Source organism: Arachis stenosperma, chromosome 5 (assembly GCF_014773155.1).
Source record: "Arachis stenosperma cultivar V10309 chromosome 5, arast.V10309.gnm1.PFL2, whole genome shotgun sequence".
In the NCBI taxonomy this organism is placed as follows: Eukaryota; Viridiplantae; Streptophyta; class Magnoliopsida; order Fabales; family Fabaceae; genus Arachis; species Arachis stenosperma.
Genome location: NC_080381.1, coordinates 130,706,555 through 130,731,645, shown reverse-complemented (window position 1 = coordinate 130,731,645; position 25,091 = coordinate 130,706,555). Strand labels below are relative to the sequence as shown.

General features: G+C 29.2%; 2 protein-coding genes and 1 long non-coding RNA gene across 6 annotated transcripts; 1 reads left to right on the top strand and 2 right to left on the bottom strand.

Moving 5' to 3' along the window:
* The first annotated feature begins 6,007 nt into the window (after positions 1-6,007).
* On the top strand, positions 6,008-8,111 carry LOC130979756 (transcription factor bHLH162-like). Its single transcript, XM_057903292.1, has 3 exons — positions 6,008-6,362; positions 6,665-7,006; positions 7,915-8,111. The coding sequence occupies exons 1-3, from the start codon at positions 6,210-6,212 to the stop codon at positions 7,999-8,001; spliced, it is 582 nt and encodes a 193-aa protein (XP_057759275.1). The 5' UTR covers positions 6,008-6,209; the 3' UTR covers positions 8,002-8,111.
* Positions 8,112-10,227: 2,116 nt separating this feature from the next.
* On the bottom strand, positions 10,228-10,905 carry LOC130979758 (uncharacterized). Its single transcript, XR_009086723.1, has 2 exons — positions 10,748-10,905; positions 10,228-10,674 (listed from the first exon to the last, which is right to left on the bottom strand). It is a non-coding gene; the product is annotated as an uncharacterized LOC130979758 (long non-coding RNA).
* A 1,096-nt stretch (positions 10,906-12,001) lies between these two features.
* Positions 12,002-13,553, bottom strand: LOC130979757 (uncharacterized). 4 transcript variants are annotated; one of them, XM_057903295.1, is made up of 3 exons: positions 13,111-13,553; positions 12,346-12,419; positions 12,002-12,234 (listed from the first exon to the last, which is right to left on the bottom strand). In XM_057903295.1, the coding sequence occupies exons 1-3, from the start codon at positions 13,345-13,347 to the stop codon at positions 12,198-12,200; spliced, it is 348 nt and encodes a 115-aa protein (XP_057759278.1). In that variant the 5' UTR covers positions 13,348-13,553; the 3' UTR covers positions 12,002-12,197. The 4 variants fall into 4 exon arrangements, with proteins under 4 accessions (XP_057759278.1, XP_057759279.1, XP_057759276.1 ...); XM_057903296.1 differs by having other exon boundaries at positions 12,002-12,231; XM_057903293.1 differs by having other exon boundaries at positions 12,360-12,419.
* Positions 13,554-25,091: the final 11,538 nt, after the last annotated feature.

The following is a 25,091-nucleotide window of genomic DNA, read 5'->3' as shown; positions in this document are numbered from 1 at the left end:
AATTTTCTTGTTCATATCCCCAAAGTTGTCTATATGCTATCTTCCCAACGGATCCATCAACGCCTTGAGTTTATCGGTGAATTGTGCCTTTCCTAACCCTCGCCATTCCTCCTTCACCATTCTTAGAAATTCTTCATGAGTAAACCACGAATCTAGACTTCAGAACAGCCTCGGTCCGTCCCTTAGCTTCTTATCTTCCACTATAATAGAGCAGTGATCAAACAATCCTCGTGGACCACCTCTCAAGCAAGTCTCTGGAAATGCCTCAAGCCATTCCAAACTAACCAAAACTCTATCAATATGGCTATAGGACTGTCCTCTGAACCATGTAAACTTACGGCCAGTAATTGACAAGTCCACCAAACCCATGTCATTTATCCCATTCTTAAAATCTTGCGCCGACAAAGGAAAGATATATGAGCCTCGCCTTTCTTCCACCTATGAAATCTCATTGAAGTCCTCCAGATAACAACACGCGCTCAGACACAAGTCAGCCACGTAACTCAACTCCTCCCACACAACAAGTTTTTCATCTTTAGCATGAGCACCATAAACCAAGAAAAAAGCACAGTTAATAGAATTCTCCGAGAGTACCCTTTCAACGCATAACCATCGCTCATCTTTATAGCAAATTCTCATATTAAAGAAACCATCATCCCTCATATTAACAACAACCTGTCAGATGCACCATCAGACCCCACATATTCCCACCATATGTCACTATTTCCCCATATTTTCAAAATATCAAACCTTGTCACTAATTGTCTTTTAGTCTCTACCAAGTCTAACATATTTAATCTATGTTTCCTCTTAAGTTCTTTCACCATTCTCAACTTTCCATCACCGAGAAATTCTAATACTTCAAGTTCTTTCTTCAATTAAGTTTTGATTTGATCTTTCATAAACTTATTATGTTAATAGTCAATTAAAATTTTTAAGTATATATTATAGTATTACTTAATGTATTATATTAATAAATTTTGACATTATTAACAAAATAACAAAATAATTAATATGACAAATTTAAAATATTTAAAAAACAAATTTTAATAAAAATATTTTTAAAAATTAATTTAAAAAATGTGTAATTTTTTAAAAACTAATTTAATATTTACCTATATTTACCGTTTTCTTTCCCCTTCCAACCAAAGTTGGTTTATTCATTTATTTAAAGAGTTAATTTTATATGGTGGATTTTATGGTGCCTTTTATTGTGGTATCTAAATTACCTAACTTGTTTTTATAAGTAAAAAATAAAATATATAGAGTAAAGTATCGTTTTTGTCCCCAACGTTTGGGGTAAGTCTCAAAGTTGTCCCTAACGTTTCAATCGTCCTATTTAAGTCCCCAACGTTTCAAAATTGACTCAATGTTGTCCTACCGTTAGGGATCCGTTAATAAAATTGACGGCGGGACAAAATTGAAACGATTTTGAAACGTTAGGGACTTAAATAGGATAAAAACGTTGGGGACAAAAATGATACATAGAAATAAATTTTAATTTTATTCTTCAATAATAATAATTTTTTTACTATACATAGTATTCAATTATTTTTAATCACATTTACACTTAATCACATCACTTTTATTCTAAATAATTTTTTTTTATTTTATACTTAAAGTAATGTAATTTTTTTATAAATAAATAAATTTTATACTTTTATTCTAAATAAATAATGTAATATGAATAGAATGAAAGTGTAAAATTATAAAAAAAATATAAGTAATGTGATTGAGTAATGAAAGTAAAAATACATTATTTAGAATGAAAGAGTAAAAGTATAAAAAAAATTAATTTATTTTGAATGAAAGTGTAAAATTATAAAAAAAAATTATAAGTAATGTGATTAAGTAATGAAAGTAAAATTACATTATTTAGAATGAAAGTATAAAATTTATTTATTTATAAAAGAATTACAATACTTAAGCATAAAATTATAAAAAATTTATTTATTTAGAATGAAAGTGTAAAATTAAAAAAAAATATAAGTAATGTGATTAAGTAATGAAAGTAAAATTATATTATTTAGAATGAAAGTGTAAAAGTTATTTATTTATAAAAAAAAATTACATTACTTTAAATGTAAAATTATAAAAAAATTAATTTATTTAGAATGAAAGTGTAAAATTATTAAAAAAATTATAAGTAATGTGATTAAATAATGAAAGTAAAATTACATTATTTAGAATGAAAGTGTAAAATTTATTTATTTATAAAAAAATTACATTACTTTAAGAATAAAATTATAACAAAATTAATTTATTTAAAATAAAAGTAACGTGATTAACTGTAATTTAAAAAACGATTGAATATTATGTACAGTAAAAATTAATATTATTGAAGGATAAAATTAAAATTTATTTCTATGTATCGTTTTTGTCCCCAACGTTTTAAAATTGTCTCAATTTTGTCCCGCCGTTAATTCTATTAACGGATCCCTAACGGCAGGACAACATTGAGTCAATTTTGAAACGTTAGGGACTTAAATAGAACGATTGAAATGTTAGGGACAACTTTGGGACTTACCCCAAACGTTAGGGACAAAAACGATACTTTACTCAAATATATAAAATAAAAATAAAATATTTAAAGTTTATTAAATATTATTTTTTTGCCTTTTTTAATAAGTTAAGCACATAGCATTCATATATATATATATATATATATATATATATATATATATATATATATATATATATATATATATATATATATATGATAAGAATAAGATTAGTGAGATTAGTAGGCAGGGAATCAACTTTAATAAATCATTTGTTTTCTTCAGCTTTAACACGCCTCAGCAGATCCGAGACACCTTTTTAATTGTCCGAAGAGTTTTTCATATTCGCTCTTAGGATAAGTACTTCGAATTACTTTCGGTTATTTTATTTCATATTAAAGAAGGAGACATTCAGTTATATAAAAGATAAGGTGACTAAAAAAAATTCCAATATTAAAAGTATAGTTTACTACTCTCAATAAGTGAAAGGTAAATTCTTATCAAGTTGGTTGGTTTTGCACGCAATCTTAATATATACACTAGGTTGTTTTAAATTGCCTAACATGCTCATTGAAGATATTCAAAGACAAATAATACAATTTTGGTGAGATAAAGAGAAAGAAGAATGCAATAGATTGAATATGATACTTTGTGCAGAAAGAAGAATCAAGAGGAGTTGAACTCTAAATATTTGAAAGCGTTCAATTTAGCCATGCTCAAAAAACAAAATCGGAAGGAGATTGATTACAAGCCTTATAAGGAAAATCAGCTTTGTCGCCTCCATTCTCTAGAAAAGCTGGAACGTTAAAAATAAGAATTTTTTTTTTAGAAAATCGAGCTCTTTCCTCAAGAAGTCATGGCCTCTGCATCATCACTAACTGAAGAAATTTTTGCTAAAGCAGTATGAACGTTCTCTCTTTTTTTTCTTTTTCCATTGTACTGCTTAGATTTAGTTTGGTAAAACTTTTACTCCTAGCTTATAAAAAATAACTCTTTAAAAAGTGTAACATTTATGTTTGGTAAATCAAATTAAAAATGACTTTTAATAAACATAAACACTAATAATTACACTTGGTAAAATAGTTTTTAAAATTTAAAAATTTTATAAAAGACATAAATTTAAACGTTAAATTTAAAAATTAGTTAATATATAAGGTTATATTAGATTTTTAAATTTTAAAAAGTACAAGCCGACTTTATAAAACTCCATTTTAATTGTTTTCAAAAGCATCCCATCTTTTAAAAATTGCAAACTCAAGCACATGGTCATTTTGATTTACCAAATACAAAATGAAGAGTTTATACTTTTAAAAAATACAAACACCTCTTCAAAAAACTTGCTTAATATGGTAAAAATTTTTACTTTTTAAAAGTAGCTTATAAAAGCTAACTTTTAAAAGATGATTTTTTAAAAGTTATACCATTTATGTTTGATAAATCAAATTAAAATAGTTTTCAATAAACACAAGCAACAAGAATTGCCTTTGGTAAAATAACTTTTAAAATTTAAAAATACTATAATAGACATAATACAAGTATTAAATTTAAAAATTAGTTAACATACAAAGTTATATTAGACTTTTACAATTTGAAAAGTACCATTCAACTTTAAAAAATTTTATCTTAGGTGCTTTTAAAAGTATCCCAATCTTTTAAAAATTACAAGCATAAGCATATGATCTTTTTGAATTTATCACCTTTTTAAAAAATTTTACCAAACCAAGCCTTAATCTATTTGAAATTTTTTTTCTATTTCGTTGATGTTCGAGTAAGAATTGTTTTACCCTTTTGTTTTGTGGATGTTATGTTTTTTCTCATTAATAAATGTTCAATATCTTTAGAGAATTTTTTTTTAAAATAATAAAATAAAAAATTAATCACTTTTAAATTAAAATAATAAAATATATATTTTATAAAAATTATAAAATTAATAGTAATTAATTTTTTACTTTATTGTTTTATCAATTTTTTCAGTTTTATTTAATACTAATGTAGCTCATAAATACCTTTAACTAACAGGGTGACTGGGACCACGCCCTTGATTCCAGCCAACGCGGTATATGATTAATTAGTTGATTACGTAAGGTCTTGCATCTTTCTTAATTAGTATATCTCATTCCACGGCCCCCTGGCCACCATTGTCAACACAAGAACAGAAGTAAAATAGCTGACGACAAAATTAACAGGGACATCATCACAGAATCATAGTAGCAGAGCAACGATTGAAGATTGAAGAAATACAACAAACAGAGAACAAATACCATAAGTGTAACTGTTATTACCATAAGTGTAACTGTTAATAACAGTAACACTATATAAAGTATTTTTTTTTATATATAGTTACAGTCCATAAGTGTGATCGTAGGAAATTAAATCTTTAAGTCACGGTTTTAAAACATAACAAGAATAACGACGTGTCCTAAAGATTAAAATTACTATATGACAAATACCATTTAAATAATTAAGAAGTTGGAACGACATAATTTGTGTTAAGAAAGAATTAGATGAGATTGACATATAATTTCTCTCTAATAATTATTTAAAATAGAATCACTCCTATGACAGAGACATATGATGAAAGATTGTAGCCTAAAACGATTTGTTGAAAATTAAATAAGCATCATCACAACAGTATGCATCCATATATAGTAATAATCTAAAAAAGTACTAAGTTACTAATAATATATAAGCAAAGCCAGCGACGGATCCAGAAATGATATTATGGAGGAGCCAATAACACATATAATATTAAAAATTATGTAAAAAAATTATATAATATAAGATGTATTACAAAAATTATATTGACAGAGAATATATTTTAAAGTAAAAAGAAATATGTGTATACTTTTTACTAACGAAATGGTCGATTCTTCATATCATAAAATTCACCGATAATGGAATTTGTGTAAAATTTTTCAGTAATTTTCTTTTCAATATAATTAAAAGAAAATTATCAAGAAATTCATCTTTTATTTTGTTTCTAAGTTATTTTTCACAATATTCATAGTTGAAAAAGATCTCTTAATTGTAGCAGTTGAAACAGAGAGAATTAATACCAAATAAATAAAAAAAGACGGCTACAAGAAGAAAAAGAATTCACTTTATGATATTTGAAATTTTTTGTTTAATTAAAAAATATTAGTAATAATATTTTTTTAGATTTCTTTAATATTGTTACTTACTTTTTAGATATTAAAAATTATTAATATTTAAATTAGACTGAATTTTTATTTATACTAGACTAAATAGTAAATATTTTTTTAAAAAAATTAATTTATACATAATAACTTATTACTCTTAAAAAAAGTTGGGGGGGCCGAGGCCGCCACTCGCCCCCCCCCCCCCTATGTCCGTCCCTGAGCAAAGCATGTGGCGAAAGAGATAGACCATGACTGTACATAAGCAGAATCCAGAGAGAAGTTAGTTGTCATTATTGTTGGCTTGGGCCTTAAAGTTTTAATTTGTTAGCAACAAACAAAGATGAATAATTACAGATCCAATAATGAATGGAATATTATGCAACTATCATGCACAGACCACTTTCTTCTCCGTGTTAGTCTTAGCCTCTTGTCTCTATATAAGCTTCTAACCTCTCTGTCCTCACAAACTGATTAATCGTCCTAATAACATACATATATATGTCTATGCTGATCCAACACAAAAACTAAAGTACTTGTTTGTGGCATTGAGTGGAGTTGATTAGGGAACATGAAGAAAGCAATTAGCACAAGTAATGAGCCTTCCAAACTTGATCGCAAAACCATTGAGAGGAACCGCAGAATTCACATGAAATCTCTCTGCTTCAAGCTCACTTCTCTTATTCCTCCCAACCATAGATTCACACAATATTCCAAATCCAAGGTCTCTCTCTCTCTCTCTCTCTCTCTCTCTCTCTCTCTATATATATATATATATATATATATAATTAATTTTTAGTTGGTCAATATTAACCAACTTTTTTTAGAATTTATAACTTAAAATCTACAGTTAAGGCTTGATAATTTAGGCTAGAATTTAAGATAAATAAAATAACTTAAAAAAAATTGGTTAATCATGGTTAAAAAAAATTGATTGTCTAGTATATATTATTCTTAGATTATATTTTCATTTTTTAAATTCTTTAATTAAGAAAATTGAATGAATTGATATTTGTGTAAGTTTAGGAGACACTAACACAGCAAGACCAGCTGGATCTGGCAGCAAGGTACATAAAGCATATGAGAGAAAGAATAGATGAGTTGAAGAAGCAGAAGCAGCACGTCATGATGGAGTCAAAAAACAACAACAATAATACAATAATGTGCAAAAATATGGACACTAAATTGCCACTGCTTGAGCTGAGAGAATTTGGCTCCGGCATAGAAGTTGTGTTGGTTTGTGGATTGAGAAACAAGACCTTCATGTTATATGAAGTTATTAATGTTCTTGAGGAAGAAGGTGCTGAAGTTGTTACTGCAAGCTTCTCAACTGTGGGGGACAAAATATTTTACATTGTTCATGCTCAGGTACTTTTCAGTTTAATTTTCAAATAATTTTCTTCTTGTAATTAGCCATCTGGATTGACTAATATTATTTTCCAAATAAAATCTAATTAAAATAAAGACAATTATTTAGAGGAAAGAAAACATGAATCCTAAAATAGAGAGCAAATAATTATCTTAATTTCTTTTATCATTAGTTATGTATATAATTATCAAGGTTGCGAGAACCGGACCGGTCAATAAACCGGTGATGTTACTGGTTTAATGGTTCAATGGTTCGATCGGGGTTCAACCGGAGTTCAATCGGTTTAATTAAATATTAAATAAAATTATTAAAAAACCTAAAAATAATTTTAAATATATTAATTTAATAAAAAACCGTTAAAAAACCGACCGATTTGATCGGTTTACCGATTAACCGGCCGATTCAACCGGTTTTTTACTAGTTTTTTGCTGGCCAGTTTTTGAGTTTATCCGGATTGGTTAACTAACCGGTTTCTGGTTTTTCCGGTTGAACCGGCCGGTCCGATCCGGTTTTCAGAACCATGATAATTATCAAAACTGAATCAATAATCGAATCGATTTAGGTTACTGAATTATTAATTCAACTGATAGATCACAATTGAATTGGATGACTCGGTCATAGTTATATAATTTCTTTGCATTCTCCTTTTTAAAAGAAGTTAAGCATCGCCTAGAGAGTTCATAAATCACATGTGCAAGGGATGTGTGCTTATACACCATTTGACATTGATTTTGATTTTCCTGCTGTTCGCGCAAACCGTCCAGTTTTGAACAGCTCAATCCGGCTTGAACTGTTTTTTTAGTTGAACTCATCAGGCCGATTTAATTTTGACAACTATATTTATGAGAATAAAAAAAAGTCTCATTTCATCATTTTATTGAATCGCGGTCTACTTTAATTTAAACAGGATAAAATAGCAAGAGTTGGGGTAGAAACATCAAGGGTGCATGAGAGGCTTCAGAAGTTTATTGCTCCAATAGAAATGTGGGACTAATTTGAAGACTTTACTATTGCATCACGTAGCTAACCATTAGATGTTCGGCATGTGGCACTTAGTACAAGGATCATGAACTATTATTGTACTCATGGTAAAATCATAAATAAAATAACTCATCTTTTTTTTAAAGATATTTTTATATTGTGTTTTAATTGGTTTCTATATAATTTATTCGTTATTCTTCATCACATATTATTAAATTTTTTAAAAGATTTTCTTTCCAAAAATAATAAAAAATATTTAATTTGGACTAAAACCAAAAAAATAACAGATTAACTATTAAATTTTTTTAAAATTAATTATATAAAAAAATATCATATTCATCAAAAAATATATATATATATATAATAAACTCTTAAAATTTTTACCAATAAAAAAATAATTAATTTATATTCGTACAATATATAAAACAATTACTATATTATTATTATATTATAAATTAAAATTCACTAATTTAAATTTTATTTTCATTTTTAATATAAGCATTAGAAATGAATAAATTTTTTATAACAAGATGTAGTGTAATAAAATATATATAATATTAATTAGTTTTTAAAAAATTTTAAAAAAATAGTTTTTTTAATAAAGTGTTATTAGAAAATTAACATTATAAAAGGTAATTTCAACTAATATAATATAATAGGTTATTAAATATATTTAATACAAAACACATTGAATATAAATTTTTATTGAGTTTAAATTTTAAATAATTTTTAATTGAATTTCGAATATTTTTATTTTAAAGAGTTAGAATATTTTAACATCATCTTTTTTGTATCTTTTTAATTGAGTCTTTGATTTTTTAAATTATAAATCTTATTTATAATTAAGAGTAATGTTTTAACACCACTAATTAGTCGCACATATAAAAATACCAGAATAATTCTATTGTCATAATTATAACCTAACTTTATAAGCAATACAATACAATGAAACTATATATAAGGAATATAACCAAATTTTATCTACATCTATAATCACATTTCATAAATAATATAATCAAATTATATTTATGTTTATAATTAAAATATGAATAAAAATACAAAAAATTATCACGATGGTTAATTTTTTTCATTCATAATTTTTTTATTATTTTTGTTGTGAAAAGTTTAATTATTTTAATAATTAATTATTTTTAAAAAAGATAATTCAATAACACAAAAAAGTCTTATTAAGAGTAATTTATTTATATATGATTAAAAATAATTAAATAATTATATACAGTAAAAAATTAATATTATTAAAAATAAAATAAAAATTTATTTTAAAATTAAAAATAAAGTTTATTTAAAAATAAAATTAAAAATCATGCTTTTTTTTTCTTTTTTCTAAAATTTATCTACGAGTAATTCTATAAATATTTTATGATGAATAAAAATATTAAACTTGTACTAAAATTTATTCAAATAAAATTTATTTTTATTCTACTAAACGTTAAATAAACTATTGAAAAGAATTTTGTTTCCTCCATTAGAGAAGAATGATAAACTTCCATACTTCTATTATATCACTACAACAAACAAGGCTTTTCACAGCGGTCAAAAACCGTTGTTGTAGATTGAAAAACCGTTCCCAAAACTTTAGGCAACGCTTTGGCAACGGTTTTTGACCTGTGGTATATGCGGCCGTTGCCAATGCTCAAAGGCAACGGTTTTTTACCTAAGGCAACGGTAACAGAAAAACCGTTGCCACAGTTAGTGGCATAGACAACGGTTTTGACGGAAAATTTTAGACAACGGTTTTGATCCGTTACTCAACAAGCAACGGTTTCTAACCGTTCCTATTAACATGACAACGGTTTAAAATCGTAACTGGATAGGCAACGGTTTTAAACTGTTGTGGTTTTATTATTCACATAGCCAACGGTTATAAACCGTTACCGTTGGCTCCAGGTTTTGGCAACGATTTTAAAACCGTTGCCAGTTTATAACCATCTAGGACAACGGTTTTAAAGCGTTACTGTTGATGTCGTTTTCAGCAACGGTTTTAATACCATTGCCATTTTATAGTCATTTAAAACAACGGTTTTAAAGCGTTACCTTTGGAGTCGTGTTTTGGCAACGGTTTTAACACCATTGTCTTTTGTAACTATTGACAACGATTTTTTTGTGATATATAATTTTTTATTTACAATAGTTTTCTCGTGAATGAACTTAATTTCAGTTTTTTTTAGATTATTTAATGTCAATAAATAATCTAAACTATTTGAATGAAGTCACTAAAGAAAAAAATTTGAACATTTCCCATCAAATTTATAAAAATTGTTGTAAGATCCACAATATCATCTAAGTTTGCAAAAAATATAATAACAAAAGAATGTGAGAGTGTTTATTGAAACACTAAACTGGAAGCTTTATTATAATGTGATAGACTAATTCCGGCCAAGAGACCCTCACTCTTCATCAATTGTTGCCAACATTAGTAGCATCCTCTCCAGTAGTCAGTGATGGAACCTGCAGCAGCTTCAACCAGATGGAGAATAATAATAGTAGCTATTGCAACATAGCTCCAACATCCACAACACAATCACCCAATAATTCCAGCAACATAAGCGGCCTCTAGTTCACCATATGGGTTATTGTGACCTATATCACATGCTTTCTTCTTCACACTTGATGCAAATACGCTCTGAAATTGATCTTGGAGAGGCTTCCATGGATCTTAAATACTCTGAAGATGGATTAGGCAACTATGTTAATGAATTAAACTCTAAATTTAATAATTATGGATGATGTATTGTTACCTGTTTCCTCAAGTTTCTGTGCACTAATTCTGTCTAACAGGGACATTTCTTCATCATATTTTTGGAACAATGCTGCTTCCTATAAATTCTGAGGCCTCAAGTTTGAACCAGAATCAGCATTTCTTCCTATAAATTCTGAGTCTTGTTCATTCAAGCTCTCTCGGGGGTTGCAAACTCTTCAGAATAAGAACAATGCTGCTTTTTCCGAGTCTCCTCAAACAAAAGGGTTTCCCTGCCATGGATCGAGTCTGCATAGGAAAAAATGAGTAATTGTATATACCATCAACAACTTCTCCATATCTTGAAATGCCTCCCTCAAACCTTACTCATCAGTAGAATATGAAATACCTGCAACAGAGGAAATGTTAATATGTATCTATCCATATATCAATATCTATTATATTATTAGTATCAGCTACATTACACCAAAAATAAAACATGATGGATGCAACTTATAAGGTATTTCAAACTTCAATGCACCTCCAATGAACAGTTTTGAGTTTGGAGCAGATGACATGCACCGTATTTCCTGGAGAATAGATGGGGATGGGAGCAATTCTGAACTGATCTGCTTGTTTGCAGCATTTCTGAGTAAATTCCCAATTCAACCAAAGAAAGCCATCGTTGGAACCTGAAGTAAACCGTAAACCTTGATTATTATTATTATGTTCTATATATGGTATTTCAACAACAAAAACCAGATTGTCGACACACATGAGACGAAAAACAAAGAAGTGCAGAAAGAAAATTATTTACTTCAGCTTGTTACACTCAAACTATATAAAATCATTTCATTGTTCTTGTCCTAATCAATAACATAAATTCAAAAGCCAACCATTTTTAACGCTTCATTACCTAACTATTAGTTTCAGAGAGCTATTTATCAATCAAATTTCAAGCTCCTTGATCAAACCCTTGCAATAACCAATGAAATAAAACCAGCAGATTGAAAACCAAAACGAAAAGAGATATATCAATATCATAGGTAGCATAGCAAGATAATTCTCAACTTGTCAAGTGCGGAAATTAAAAAATATAAACAACAATAAATTGAATCGAAAGATGAAGAAAAAACAAGGTGGAGATTAAAAAAATATAAACAAGAGCAGCACAGTGAAGAAGAAAAAGAAGAGAATTGGAGCCTGGGAGAGTACCTTTGTAAAGTGCTAAAACCCTAAGCAGAGATATTTTTAACCTTTGCTGGAAACTGAAATTGAATTGATATCAACCCTACGTGGAGACCTAGGGAAAAGAACCGATATCAACCCTTGATTTCGGTTCGAGAATCTGCAGCCGTCGATGCTCCTCACTTGTCCTATCCTTGTTCTTCTGCTCCTCACTTGTCCTACCCTTGTGGCGATGCTCTCCACTTCCAAAACTGTTTAAATTGCACAGATATCCCCACTCACCAATGGCATTCCCATTCCCGTCATTGTCTTCATCATCTTCATCAACCAAAAAAGTTTCTCGCTCGTCTTCTGCATCTTCTGGTTCAGGAGGGAGCCAGAGAATTCCATTATTCTCAAAATCAACAGGTTCAGCATCAACAATAAAGTTAATAAATTACTAGTGTCACAACAGAATACTAATACACATACATTAGGGAACTTACAAACAGGCCTTCTTTAAGCATTAGTTGCTTTGCAGTTTCTATAGCTTCTTCACTTGATATCTGCCAATTTAAACATATCTCAAGAGTTAACAAAACATAAAATTCATCATTGTTTTAGTCTTATTCCCAATTCAAACATATTGAATGCTCGTGTAACTTTTAGAAATTAAACTAAAGCAACATCAACCCATATGAACTCACTAAAATCAAATCAGCACTAATAAAACAGCTCAGAATAAGGCCATCATTTGACAACAACAAAGTAAATAGTAGAAATTAAGAATAATATCAGGAGTCTTTAACTCAACTGTAAACGTAAAAGTAACAACAATTGATGGACAAATTGCCAAGAGACAGGAAATCTATAACCTATTTTAACTCAACCCCAAAGCTAGCTCAAAGGCAAAGAATGTCTCACATTTATAAACCACCTAGAAACCTCATCTTTGAATGATGTTGGATTTGTAATGCTGGCAATGTTCATTACCTCACAAAAGTCACCAGAAATCTGCAGAGATTTTGCTTGTAAAGTCGTATGGTACTCACGCAACACACTCTTGCAGACTACAGCATACACATATCAACATGTTCTACCTTACTATCGTAAAATCAACAAGAGGCACAACCAGTCACACAATTAATCTACAACCAAAATCCATTACATATGAAGCATTCAACTATTCGTAATAATCCAGTAAACTTTTCAAGCATTCAAAGTTTAAAATATTTAATTTAATAAAATATTCCCTACCTCGATGTCACAACTCGCGAAAATCACTAAACACAGCAGCTCCATCAGTGGTTCCAATACCAGCTCCCATGGCAGCAGCAGTAGTGATTCTGGGTAGCTCCAGTGCTGGTTCCCAGCGGCTGAGGACTCCGGCAACTTGCAGAACCTAGAGGCGAGGCAGAACAGAGCCGTTTTCCTCAAATCCCAAGTAGCAGCTTCCCTGTTTCCTTTTCCATTCACGTTCCTCTCCATGGCCATGATGAAACAACGAATTGAACGGCGGCGTAGCCAGGATGCAACGGCGGTGGCTCCCTTTCCCTGGCCCCTGACTCATGCGTAGTTCTTTCTCTCCGCAACATGAAAGTGACGGAAATGGAAGCTTCTGTGACAGAAACGAACGCGACGGCGACGGCAGCGGCTCAGCGACCCCTCGACGGCTCCTTCTCCTTTCTCGCACGATGATGGCGACCGCTCAACGGAGGCGACGACGCAGTGGCGTTGCGGGGTTAGCGCGGCTTCTCTTCTCCGTCCCTCACTCTCCCTTTGCGGACTCTCTTTCTCCTTCGGGCTTGGCAACGACGGCGACGGCGGCACCTAACCCGCCGGCGGCGTCCTCTTCTCCTTCCTCCTCTCTTGTCCGTGTGTGTGTATGTGTTACGTTTATGAGTGGGGGTTGTGTGCTTAGTGGGGGGTGTTTAGGGTTTTAAATTTTGGAAATTAGGGTTTTTTAGTTAATTTGGGAATTTAGTTAGGAATGAGAGATTTTATAAGAGGATATAGATAAAATAGATATATTGATAAAAATGGATGGATAGAATAATAATTTTAAAATCTAATATACTATAATTACTAAAAAAATTTAATATATTATATTAAAATTATTTAAAAATATTATTTATCAATCTATTGCTAAATTCAAATAATTATTTCTAAAAAAAAAATATATATTTGTTATAACAAAATAATTATTTATAATAAAAATATATAATATTTATTATAAATTTATTTTAATTTTATTTTTTTTAAAAATAATATTTGCTATATAATAATCAATAATAGATATATAATATTTATTTTAAAATTATTTTAATTTTATTTCTTTATATTAATATTTATTATATATTTATAATAAAAATATATAATATTTATTATAAATTTATTTTACCCTTATGTGTTCAAAATATAATATTTTTTATATATTTATAATAATATATAATATTTATAATAAATTTATTTTAGTTTTATTTTTTTAAAATAATATTTGTTATTTATCTATAACAATAATTTTTGAGTATTTTATAAATTCAGTATTTATAGAAAAAATAGTTTCAATTTATATAATTATTTGAAATTATTTTTATTAGTATTGTTTAATTTGTACAATTATTTAAATAATATTAGAAAATAGTTGTTTCATAAATAATTGTTGTAATGGTTGTAAAACCGTTCTTTAAAATAGTCAAAGAGAACGGTTTTATTTTGTTACTATAGCATAATGAAAAAATGAACTTTAACAACAACACTATAAAAACCGTTGTCTAAGACCATCTAATGGAACAGTTTTAAAGTGTAGCATTTTGGCAACGGTTTTAATGCGTTTCTTTTGTACAATTCTTTAAACAACAATAAAAAACCGTTGTTTAAAGCCAAATCATGGTAACGGTTATAAAACCGTTCTTTAAAATAATAAAAAAGAACGGTTTTATTTTGTTGCTAGAAATTGATGAAAAACTGAATTCAACAGTAACACTTTAAAAAACCGTTGTCTAAACCTATCTAAGAGAACGGTTTTAAGGCGTTGCGAAATTTGGCGTTGCTAAAGGCCATATTTGTTGTAGTGTATTATGGTAATAATTTGGCCTGTTATTTTTTAATGTACAAAACAATAATAATAATAATATAATAATAATAATAATAATAATAATAATAATAATAATAATAATAATAATAATAATAATAATAAAAAGAGTGTGGGTCCGGTTTTTTTAAACATATTTACTTCTATCTGATTAGAGTGTGGATCCGAGTCGATCCAATCCGATCATCTTATAGATCAGATTATATCCTCAAATTACAGATAAGATACGGATAAATATTGTGGATTTATGAGTATGATTTAATCTATGAACACCCATAACTACTACTATAGGTTCATTATTGCAAAAGACTGCTTTTTTATTATAAACCATTATTAGATCTTAATTACCATTAAAACAACTTAATTGTCAACAAAGAGATAATACTTATTGGTCTCTGAAATTATATTCGTATTTCAATCTAATTTCAAAAATTTCGATTTACTCAATTTAGTCTCCCAACTTAATAGTTATGACTCACGTTGGTTCCTGATATTATTTTTGTCACAGACTCACAAAATCATTAATGACATGCTGAAATGGACTAACAACTGCTACATTTATACGTTCTAGCGACTATTTGATGTGACAATTGAATTTTTTTTACCTTAATTTTTTTCAACTAAACACTTAAAATCCTAATATGAGTCATGGATACCTAAGTTAAAAAATCAAACTAAGTAAATTGAAACTTTAAAAATCAGATTAAAGCTCGAATATAACTTCAAAACAGAACTTTAACTTATGTAGTGATTAATTTAAATGAGAATAAAATAAATCAAAATTCAACATAATTTTTATCAATGTTTTCAAATTCAAAATTTCTATACCAAAATTAACTAGGATTTCTCTTTAAATTAAAAATTTAATGAAATAGTGACTTTAATTATCTTAAACAAATGTTCTAATTAATTACTTTTATGTCTTAAAAAAAACTGTATATGAGAAGAAAATAATTAATTTATCTACTTTAATAAATAGTTATTTTACTAAAATGAAAGAAACTATTTTTTTATAATTTTTTAAGAACTAATTAATATTATATATATTTTGTTACACTACATTTAGTTATAAAAATTTTATTTATTTCTAATGCTTATATTAAAAACGAAAAAAAAATTTAAATTAGTGAATTTTAATTTATAATATAATAATAATATAGTAATTGTTTTATATATTGTACGAATATAAATTAATTATTTTTTTATTTGTAAAAATTTTAAGAGGTTGGAGCTTATTTTATATATATATATATATATTTTGATGAATGTGATATATTTTTTTATATAAATAATTTAAAAAAAGTCTAATAGTTAATCTATTACTTTTTTAGTTTTAATCCAAATTAAATATTTTTTATTATTTTTAGAAATAAATTTTTTTAAAGAATTTAATAATATGTAATAAAAAATATCAAATAAATTATACAAAAACTAATTAAAATATAACATAAAACCATTTTTAGAAAAAGATGAAATAAATATCTTTATCCAAATAATCACCATCAAATAAATAAAGTCAATTATACGGTAAAGAGCTTCACCTCCTACAAAGATATAGATATTTTCTTTAATAAAAATTATACGGTAAAGAACTTCACCCCTACAAAAATATAGATATTCTCATTAATAAAATTTGGTGTTGGCACGTGTGTTGTACTAGATCCCTCTTGAGCTTTGATTTCAATGCGAGTGCAACAAATAAGGGTTGGAGATGACTCACTGGATGAGCCGCACAATCCACCAGAAAATTGAATTTCTATTACGCTATTACTTAGAAGGGTGTATGTGTATCTGATGTTTATAGGCCCTGTTTTGCAAAGGTGAAGAAAAAAGTTATCTTTAAATGTTAACACAAAAATTTGTTATTTAGCCAAAATGCTTTCTGAATTTGTTAAAGGAAATCATATTTTAATCTAAGATAACAAATTAATTGTCTTCATAAGACACCATTAGATTGTAGTTGGTTCGTAGTCCATAGTAGGTCGTCACAAAAAATTCAGTATTCGAAGTATTTAGTTATATGGTATATTATTTAAGTTTAATTTGGAAATAAGTAGTATTAAATTGTAACACCCCAATTTTTAGTACTTCATAATTATACTAAAAATTTAGGTATTATCTACCATTATTTTTTTAATTTTATACTATATTTATTTAATATTGAGCATTTGCGAATACAAACCGGATTTTTAATTAAGAAATCGAAAAATCTTTACTTTAAACCACTTAATCACATAATTATATCCACATAATATTAAATACATATACTTATTCAAAATTCCTCAAATACAAGTCCTGCCTCGCTAAAAACTCAAAATGACAAATGACGAGAGAAAAAATCTCAACTAAACCAAAAACAAAAAATACAAATACATATAGCTTTATAGTTCAGTCGTTGGTTCGAGCCAAAATTTCCCGAACCTGTTACTGAAGTGTTAGATATAAAAAGGGATGAGAACATTATCCTTTCGAATTCTCAGTAGAAAAGAAAATACCATCAAAATAAAGAAATACTTGCAAATAAAAAGAATTTTATTATAAAAATAGTTTATTTTTAAAATAACCTTTTGGAAAAGTTATGTGAGAAAATTTACTTTAAAAAGATCATAATGAATTTTCTTTAGTTTACAATTCCGTAAAGTAAAGTGGATAATAAGGAAAAATGACCAAAGACATGTCTAAGGGCTTTCTATCCAACAAACTTACATCGCTCATTTCTACCCATCAATACATAAACTGGAGTATCAGGACAATATCAAGTCTAATCTGCCTCAACCTCCATTATTACATCAGGAACAATCCTCAGTGTCACCACCATCAGCATGAAGGATCTTTCAGTTTTCAAACATAGACAAAACAATATAAAGAATACACAAAAAGAGAGCACAAATAGAACAATTAGATCAATAGAAGATAGATACAATTATTCAAATAGGCAAACCAAAAACAAGATGCACACCCAAACAAATGCATATGATACATGTTTGTCCTATGATTGATGAGCTCATTTGTCGGTTATATAGCCAAACCCGACATGTCCGGTAGTGAATCCTGGACAGTTTCTGCGTGCACGCATTTCCAAATTCAAAAGTTCATATTCATATATCAAATGCATTGGGGGAACATTCGAAAAGGTATAAGTGTCCGACCACATCTTGCGACGGAGGGTCAACAGAATCTCAAATTTCAACCTGGAGCAAGTGGAGCCGATCCACTGTATCTACCCAGGAAAATTCGTGACTCAGATAAATTTTTAAATAATCACATATCATTCTCAACCAGGAGCAAGTGGGGGTGAACCACTGCATTTACCTCGAAAGAGTCAAATATAAACTGAAAGCGAGAGGGACAAAACTACCATCCTTGCATCTACCCCAGAAAATCAAACCATAACCTGGAGTAAGTGGAACAACGCCACTGCATCTACTCAGATAGGTATATCTCAATCAGAGTCAATTTAGTTAACAAATTCACCCTCAATCTCATTTTACTTTATTCACAATTAAAATCAAAATCAATCATCATCATCTCTCATTATCATCATCATCCTCAATCAAAATCAATTATCATCATTTCTCATTATCATAATCATCCTTGTCGCATCATTACTGACATAATCGTCATTCTCAATCATAATCTCTCGCACATATCTCAACTTAATCAAGTTCTCATCATAAGCTTCATATTAATCTCACTTCTCTTCATCATCCATATAATCTCAACTTAAAATCACAATCCTCAACAAACTCATCAATAACACCACCAAAACTTTACTCCGCACCCTTTATCATTCACCGGGTGAGGCTTGGACCGTTACATACAGCTTACGGGTATGAGGTCTCTAATACGACACCCTAGACTCAAGATCAAGGTTGTATACTAACTCAAATAGAACATAATCATTCATAGCCAATAACAATCTAACTCAAACACGATATAAGCCCTTCAATCTCATTAAATCATTTCTCTAATTAATCACTTTATAGATTGACAAGCCAAACTTCTCTAAATCCTCAATTTCAAGTAACTTTCACAACAACACTTCTCAAACCCTTTTCTTTCGAGATCAATACCCATTATACCTCATCCATGTTCAAGCCTAAACTATATCCATTCTTCCTAACATCCAACAACTCATTAATCCCGCAATATTTGTCTTAACCGTCACATGAATTTTCTCCAAATCAAGTATCACACAATTTATCATCATATTCCTTAAAATAACTCTCTCTCTCTCTCTCTCTCAACTCTTATATTTAATTCCATTAAAGCCTCAAACTCACTATCCTATTTCTAAACTCTTAAATTTATAATTAATTTACTTTTTAAAATCTTTAGCTAGTTAATCAAATCTCTTTTCGTTATTATTAAAAATCAAATGAGTTAAAATCACGAATTAACAAAATCATAAGAATCTGATTTTCTTTAAAATCTTTGAAATTATTCAAGACATATCTATTTTGATAAAGTTAGTCAAACTAAACTCATTTTTAAAATCATAATCAAAACTTCCAAAACTCTTCAAATTCTTAGAAAAATTTCGGCAGAACCTCCACTAAAAACCAAAGTTTACCACCCTTCATAGGTTTCCTCAATTTAACCTCAACCCAACAAAATCAGCATTTCGAATAAACATTTCTAGATCTGTCATTCAAAATCAATCATTATCAATTTCAATCAAAGAAAACCAAAATCAACATTTCAATTTCACCAGAAATTCAAAAATCAACCAATCACCAACAAACACAACATGTCAATCACAACAAAAAATTATTTACAATACAGACATTCATCCATTTGCATTAATCTACTAAACTTGTCAGGTATTTAAAACTCAAAAATATTTTCATTTTAAAACAATTCTCTACCTCAAGGAATCAAGCCCGTAGCGATTTTAACACAATAAACCCCTTTTCCTATCAATCCGCAGTAGCTACAAAAACGTTCACCATTTGCGGTTACAACACTTTGATCCTGAGACATCGGAATCTCCAAATCCTTAATACCATTAACCAGAATGCAAGCAGTGATAATTTTAAAATAGGTTTAACTTATTGCAACAAAAGAATGAAGCAGTAGCCTTGATGATTCCCAAGCGACTCCAATAACTATAGCAGTAGCAACTCATATCTGACATAATTTGGATTTAATGCGGGATTGGTATTAAGTGGAATTAGAACATAATTAGTAATAGAGTATTACAGTAAACAGAAATAGAGCCAAATAATCATTTTTACCAAGGGAAACAAGGCAGTGATGCCGCCGGTACTTTTCCAGCAAGAAGAATGGCGACAGAGCTCCGGTAGTTCAGTAGCAACCTTAGTTTCCAACATGCAATCATCGATACTCAACCCTACGGTACCAACATCTCAACATTTTCAATAAAATTTAACATAACACTAAATATGAAGAGAAATTACCGCGCTCATGAAGAACAACGAAACAGAGCCATGGTAGCTCCGATGGTAACTCCCGATGGCAAGAACTACGGCGAGGAGGTCGGCAACAGTCTCCGACAGCCAGAACGACAATGACGGCTCCACGGACGGCGACTAGACATAGCAGCGTGAGCAGCGCCTCCTTCTCACCCCGACTTCCTCTCTTTACGCGTCTGCTCCTCTGGCGTATGCTCAGCGGCGGCAGTGATGGGAGATGCGAGTGCGGTGGAAGCTGGCAGCAATAGCTGTAAGAATCGTAATTCCTATTGATCGTTTAGATAATATAAAATAGTAATTTAATCATCCAGAATAGGTTTGAGAAATTAGAAGTCTTAATTTAGAAATTTAGCAGTAAAATTTGAGTTCAAAGAATTTTTCTGAGTGGAAAATATAATTTTCAGCAGAAAATTGTGTAAAAATGCGTATCGATAATTTAGCTGACAGTACCGACTTAAGTCTGTCCAGTACTGTGTGAGGGTAATAAAAATAGTAGAAAAACTTGGAAAAATATTTAGAAATGAAAACCGAGCACTATTTTTAATGGTTTTGGCCCAAAGTGGGCCAAAAAAGGTTAAAAACGCTAACAGGTTGGACTGGGCCCAAATTGGGCTCAAGCCCAACATATAAAAGCACACTTAATGAGCTTTTCAGCTCATAAACTCCACAAACACACACATAGAGCTGCTTTGACAGGAGGAGAAGAAGAGAGAGTACTATTCACTCTCACCTATATACGCTTGTATTTCGAGTTACGGTGCTCCAATTCGCGTGCCATCAATTGCTACGCAAAGCTCTTGTCGAGCCTGTCAGTTCTAGCTAAGCCTTGTAGGTAAGATTTTGAATTTTATACTCCTTTCCTCTGCCCTAGTTAATCTAATCTAACAATAACATTTCAACCGCCAATTACCCATTCTTCTTGTCACAATTTTTGGAAGTTTCCTATTCTTCTTTTTCTCAGTCATATAGCCAGGTATAACTCTTCCTCTCCTCCTCTTGCTTTTTGTTTTTTATTTTTATTTTTCTATTTAAAACTATTTTGTTCTTCTTTGTCTCCTTTTATTTTTTTTCATTTTTTTATGATTTGGAAATTTGAAAATTAAATATGGACAAATGTAACACTCTTTCTCGTGACAAAATTTTAAATTTCTACAATGATTTTGTGAATGAATGAATAGAAAAAATTGTATTGAATTTTAATATGTTCATGTATTTTATTCTTAACGGAAGAATGAATGAAAAAAATTTGTATTGAACCTTTTTTATTTGTTTGAATTAAAAAATAAAATAATCAGTAGGTTATATTGTTCTTATTCTCATTGCGGTTGATTATTTTTAGATGATTTCTTTTTTTAATTTTATGATTCATATTGAGCTTAAGAAAGTTACGATATTAGTTTTGATGTTTTTATTTTTCTATTTGGGAAATAGGAGAACAAGATGTTTGTTGATTAGGAATAGAAAAATTAGTACTAATCCCTTAAGATGAATGTGTTAAACTGCATAATAGGAGGGGTTGATAAGAATTATATTTGGAAATTAAGGATGAATGTAGATGCATTAGGAAGATTATACGAGTTACTTATAGTTGAGGGTGGATAAAGCGATAAATAGGTATAAGTATACCTGAGCAAGTGTTTACATTTTTAATAAAACTAGCTCATCATAAAAAGAATCACACACTTCAAGTTATATTTTGTAGGTATGGAGAAATAATAAGTAGGTATTTCAATAAGGTGTAGTCCTTGGTCATACGTGTCCAAAGTCTGTTATTTGTAAAGAATATTCCTATTCCAGATGATTGCATAGATCCCAGATGAAAATTGTTCAAGGTAAGTCTAGTGAATAACTAAGGTAGTAGTTTTGTATTATCTGTAATTTTGTATAGAATTAGTCTTGACACTTTAATTTCTTTGGTTTAGGGTTGTCTAGAAATATTAGATAGAACATATAAAGATGTGACTGTCCTGAAAAAGATAAATCAATATGCCAAACAAGAAAGGATAAAATATCAACCAACGTCCTAGGCATATGCAATTAAGATATGAATTTTGTGTACGTACTTAGTGGATGAGAAGGATCTGCATCAGATTCAAGAGTCCTTAAAGATGTCATTTCACATTATAATAACCTCAACATACCAATTGGTATGTAATAGTTAACTTTTAGGTAAAAAAAATACTTCAAAGCTTTTAGTTCATATAAATATCTTAATCCTCAGAATGTATCTCATTTAATTGATAGAAAATTATTATTTAATAGAGGTTGGTTATAATAACTGCAAGGAGTTTCTAGCATTATATAGGCATACTTAATATCACGTCCAAAAATTTGCCCATGGTAGAACTGTTTTTAGAAATTTTTGACAATATTTTAACAAGCATTCTTCAATTAGGAACATTATTGAGTGTTATTTTGGTTTATTGAAGGATAGAAGGGTAATTTTGAGTTCTTGTTTCTATAAGACACAAAATATAATAATTATTGCTCATTGTTTATTATTTATTGAGGATGAGCAAGTACTTATTGGAGAGGAGCATGGTGATAATGAAAGATGGAAATGATGAGATGATTAATAATGTAAAGGGTACGTAGCAATGAATTGATTGCTTGGTGAGGCAATTTAGTAAATGAAATGTACAATGAGTGGATGAATAGCCAAATCAATTAGTTGGTTTATTTGTTTTAGGTGTGTTTTATTTGAATTATGATAATTTGTGGTTTAGATCATTATTGTAAGACCAAATAGTGAAACTGTAATTATTATTTTTTTATTAGACTAAAGTATTATTTTGGTCTCCAACGTTTGGATCGAAGCCTAATTTTTGGGCTTTAATGTTTCAAACGTCCCATTTTAGTCCAAAAAATTTTCAAACGTCCTATTTCAATTCCAAAAAAGTTTTAACCGGGTTCAATGTTGTCCCACCATTAAATTTGACACAAATAATCTGTATATTGAAGAGCCAATAGCATTCGATTTTAGTATGTAAGTAAAATCGATCCACCAATGATCACTAATATAAAAATTTTTCCTTTAATTTTTAAGTACTGATGATTAATTGTTATGATTTGGAGTTTGTCCTAAAAGAAAATTGAGGAGAAGTATTACAAAAAGGTTTTGGTTATATTTTTTTAACAGATGGAAGAAGATATGACTTAACTAATAACGTTATATACATTCACATCACTAATTTTATTAACTATTAGTGTCAAATTTAACAATAGGACAATATTGAACCTATTTGAAACTTTTTGGGATAGAAATAAGACATTTGAAATGTTAGGGGCTAAATTTAGATTTGCCCTAAATATTTGGGACCAAAATAGTACTTTACCCTTTCTATTATTTGGACTACATGTACCATTTTTTAAATGCATTCAATTGATAAATTATTACAATGATGCCATCATGTGTATGTGATGCTCACTTGAAGTTTGATTGAGTTAATCTAGATTGTAAAAAAAAATGAACATACATGTCTAGACTAATAAAGAAACTAAGGCAGTTGTTGGTCTTATGGAGGAGCTTGTCATTAAAAGAAGAAGAGCTAATGCAAATCAATTTGAACTTATATCTTTTACGAAGCTTACTGCAAAAATAAATGAGAGGTTTTCAGGTGGTGGCTTTCAAATAAATCATTGCAAGAATAAGGTTAAAAGGCTAAAAGAGAAATATCAATTTGCTGTTGACAAGCACCTTATAGCAATTTTGGATGGGATGATGTGAAGCAATGTGTGGTTGTGGGTAACAAATTAAAGAGATTGTAGCTGCATATATGAAGGTTCAAGGTTGGTTACTAGTTTGATTTTATTGAGTTAATTTTATTCTGTTTGAAAATTAGTTTTATCCCTCTTTGATGATCATTTATTTTTTTTTCTAGAAACAAGAAGTAAGGTTGTATACTCTAGGAAAGCTGTTTCTCCTTTATCTACGGTTGGAAAAAATATTTTGTAAGGAAAGATCAATGGGGCGGTTGCTGTTGTATGCGGCAATGATGTTAGAGAAGAAGTACAAAAGGATGGAGACGAAGAAACGGATGAAGAAGATATAGATATGTTTAACTTAAATCATGATTTAAGTGAATATCTATTCCAGCAATCAAATTCTGTGTCTTCATCTTCTGAGAGAAAATAAGGAAAGAAGCCATACTCATCTAAAGCGGCAAAGGATACCAAGATGATGAAGGAGTTAACTGACATCCTGAAATATGTGTTTGATCAACACGAAAAGTGTTTAGATGCTTTTGCTCAAGTTATGGTAAACACTCATGAGAAAAAATAGGTTGGTGATATTCTTAGCGAACTTGACTTCACCAATGATGAAGTTATTTCTGTTGCACTCAAGTTCTCCACAAATCTCAGTTGGAGAAAACCTTTTGGTCACCTGGAGATAGTAAAAAAGTTGGATTTGTTAGAGCTATATTGCAAGAATTAGAGTTGATCTATTTTCAAAAACCAAAGTGCAGAATTATTATTATGTTCTACGTGTAAATTGTGTATTGGGATGTTGATGACGAATTTTGTTTGAAATTAGTGTAGGATGTTTTTTAACATTAATGCAGATAGGCTTTAAATTTGTTTTTTTTTTTTGTTGATGTTAATGCAGAATTTTGTTTGAAATTAGTATAGAATTAGTTCCAATTAGTTTCAATTTTGTTTTCATAGAATTTTGGTTAAAATTAGTGTAGAATTTTATTTAACATTAGTGT

What these genes read in the sequence shown, in the direction of transcription:
- LOC130979756 (XM_057903292.1), top strand. Translation starts at nt 6,210, where the DNA reads ATGAAGAAAGCAATTAGCACAAGTAATGAGCCTTCCAAACTTGATCGC. An exon ending in CACAATATTCCAAATCCAAG is followed by an intron (nt 6,363 to 6,664) that starts GTCTCTCTCTCT and finishes GTGTAAGTTTAG; the next exon opens with GAGACACTAACACAGCAAGA. An exon ending in TTTACATTGTTCATGCTCAG is followed by an intron (nt 7,007 to 7,914) that starts GTACTTTTCAGT and finishes TAATTTAAACAG; the next exon opens with GATAAAATAGCAAGAGTTGG.
- LOC130979757 (XM_057903293.1), bottom strand. Translation starts at nt 13,347, where the DNA reads ATGGCCATGGAGAGGAACGTGAATGGAAAAGGAAACAGGGAAGCTGCT. An exon ending in TCGCGAGTTGTGACATCGAG is followed by an intron (nt 12,420 to 13,110) that starts GTAGGGAATATT and finishes TTAAATTGGCAG; the next exon opens with ATATCAAGTGAAGAAGCTAT. An exon ending in TGCTTAAAGAAGGCCTGTTT is followed by an intron (nt 12,235 to 12,359) that starts GTAAGTTCCCTA and finishes CTCCTGAACCAG; the next exon opens with AAGATGCAGAAGACGAGCGA.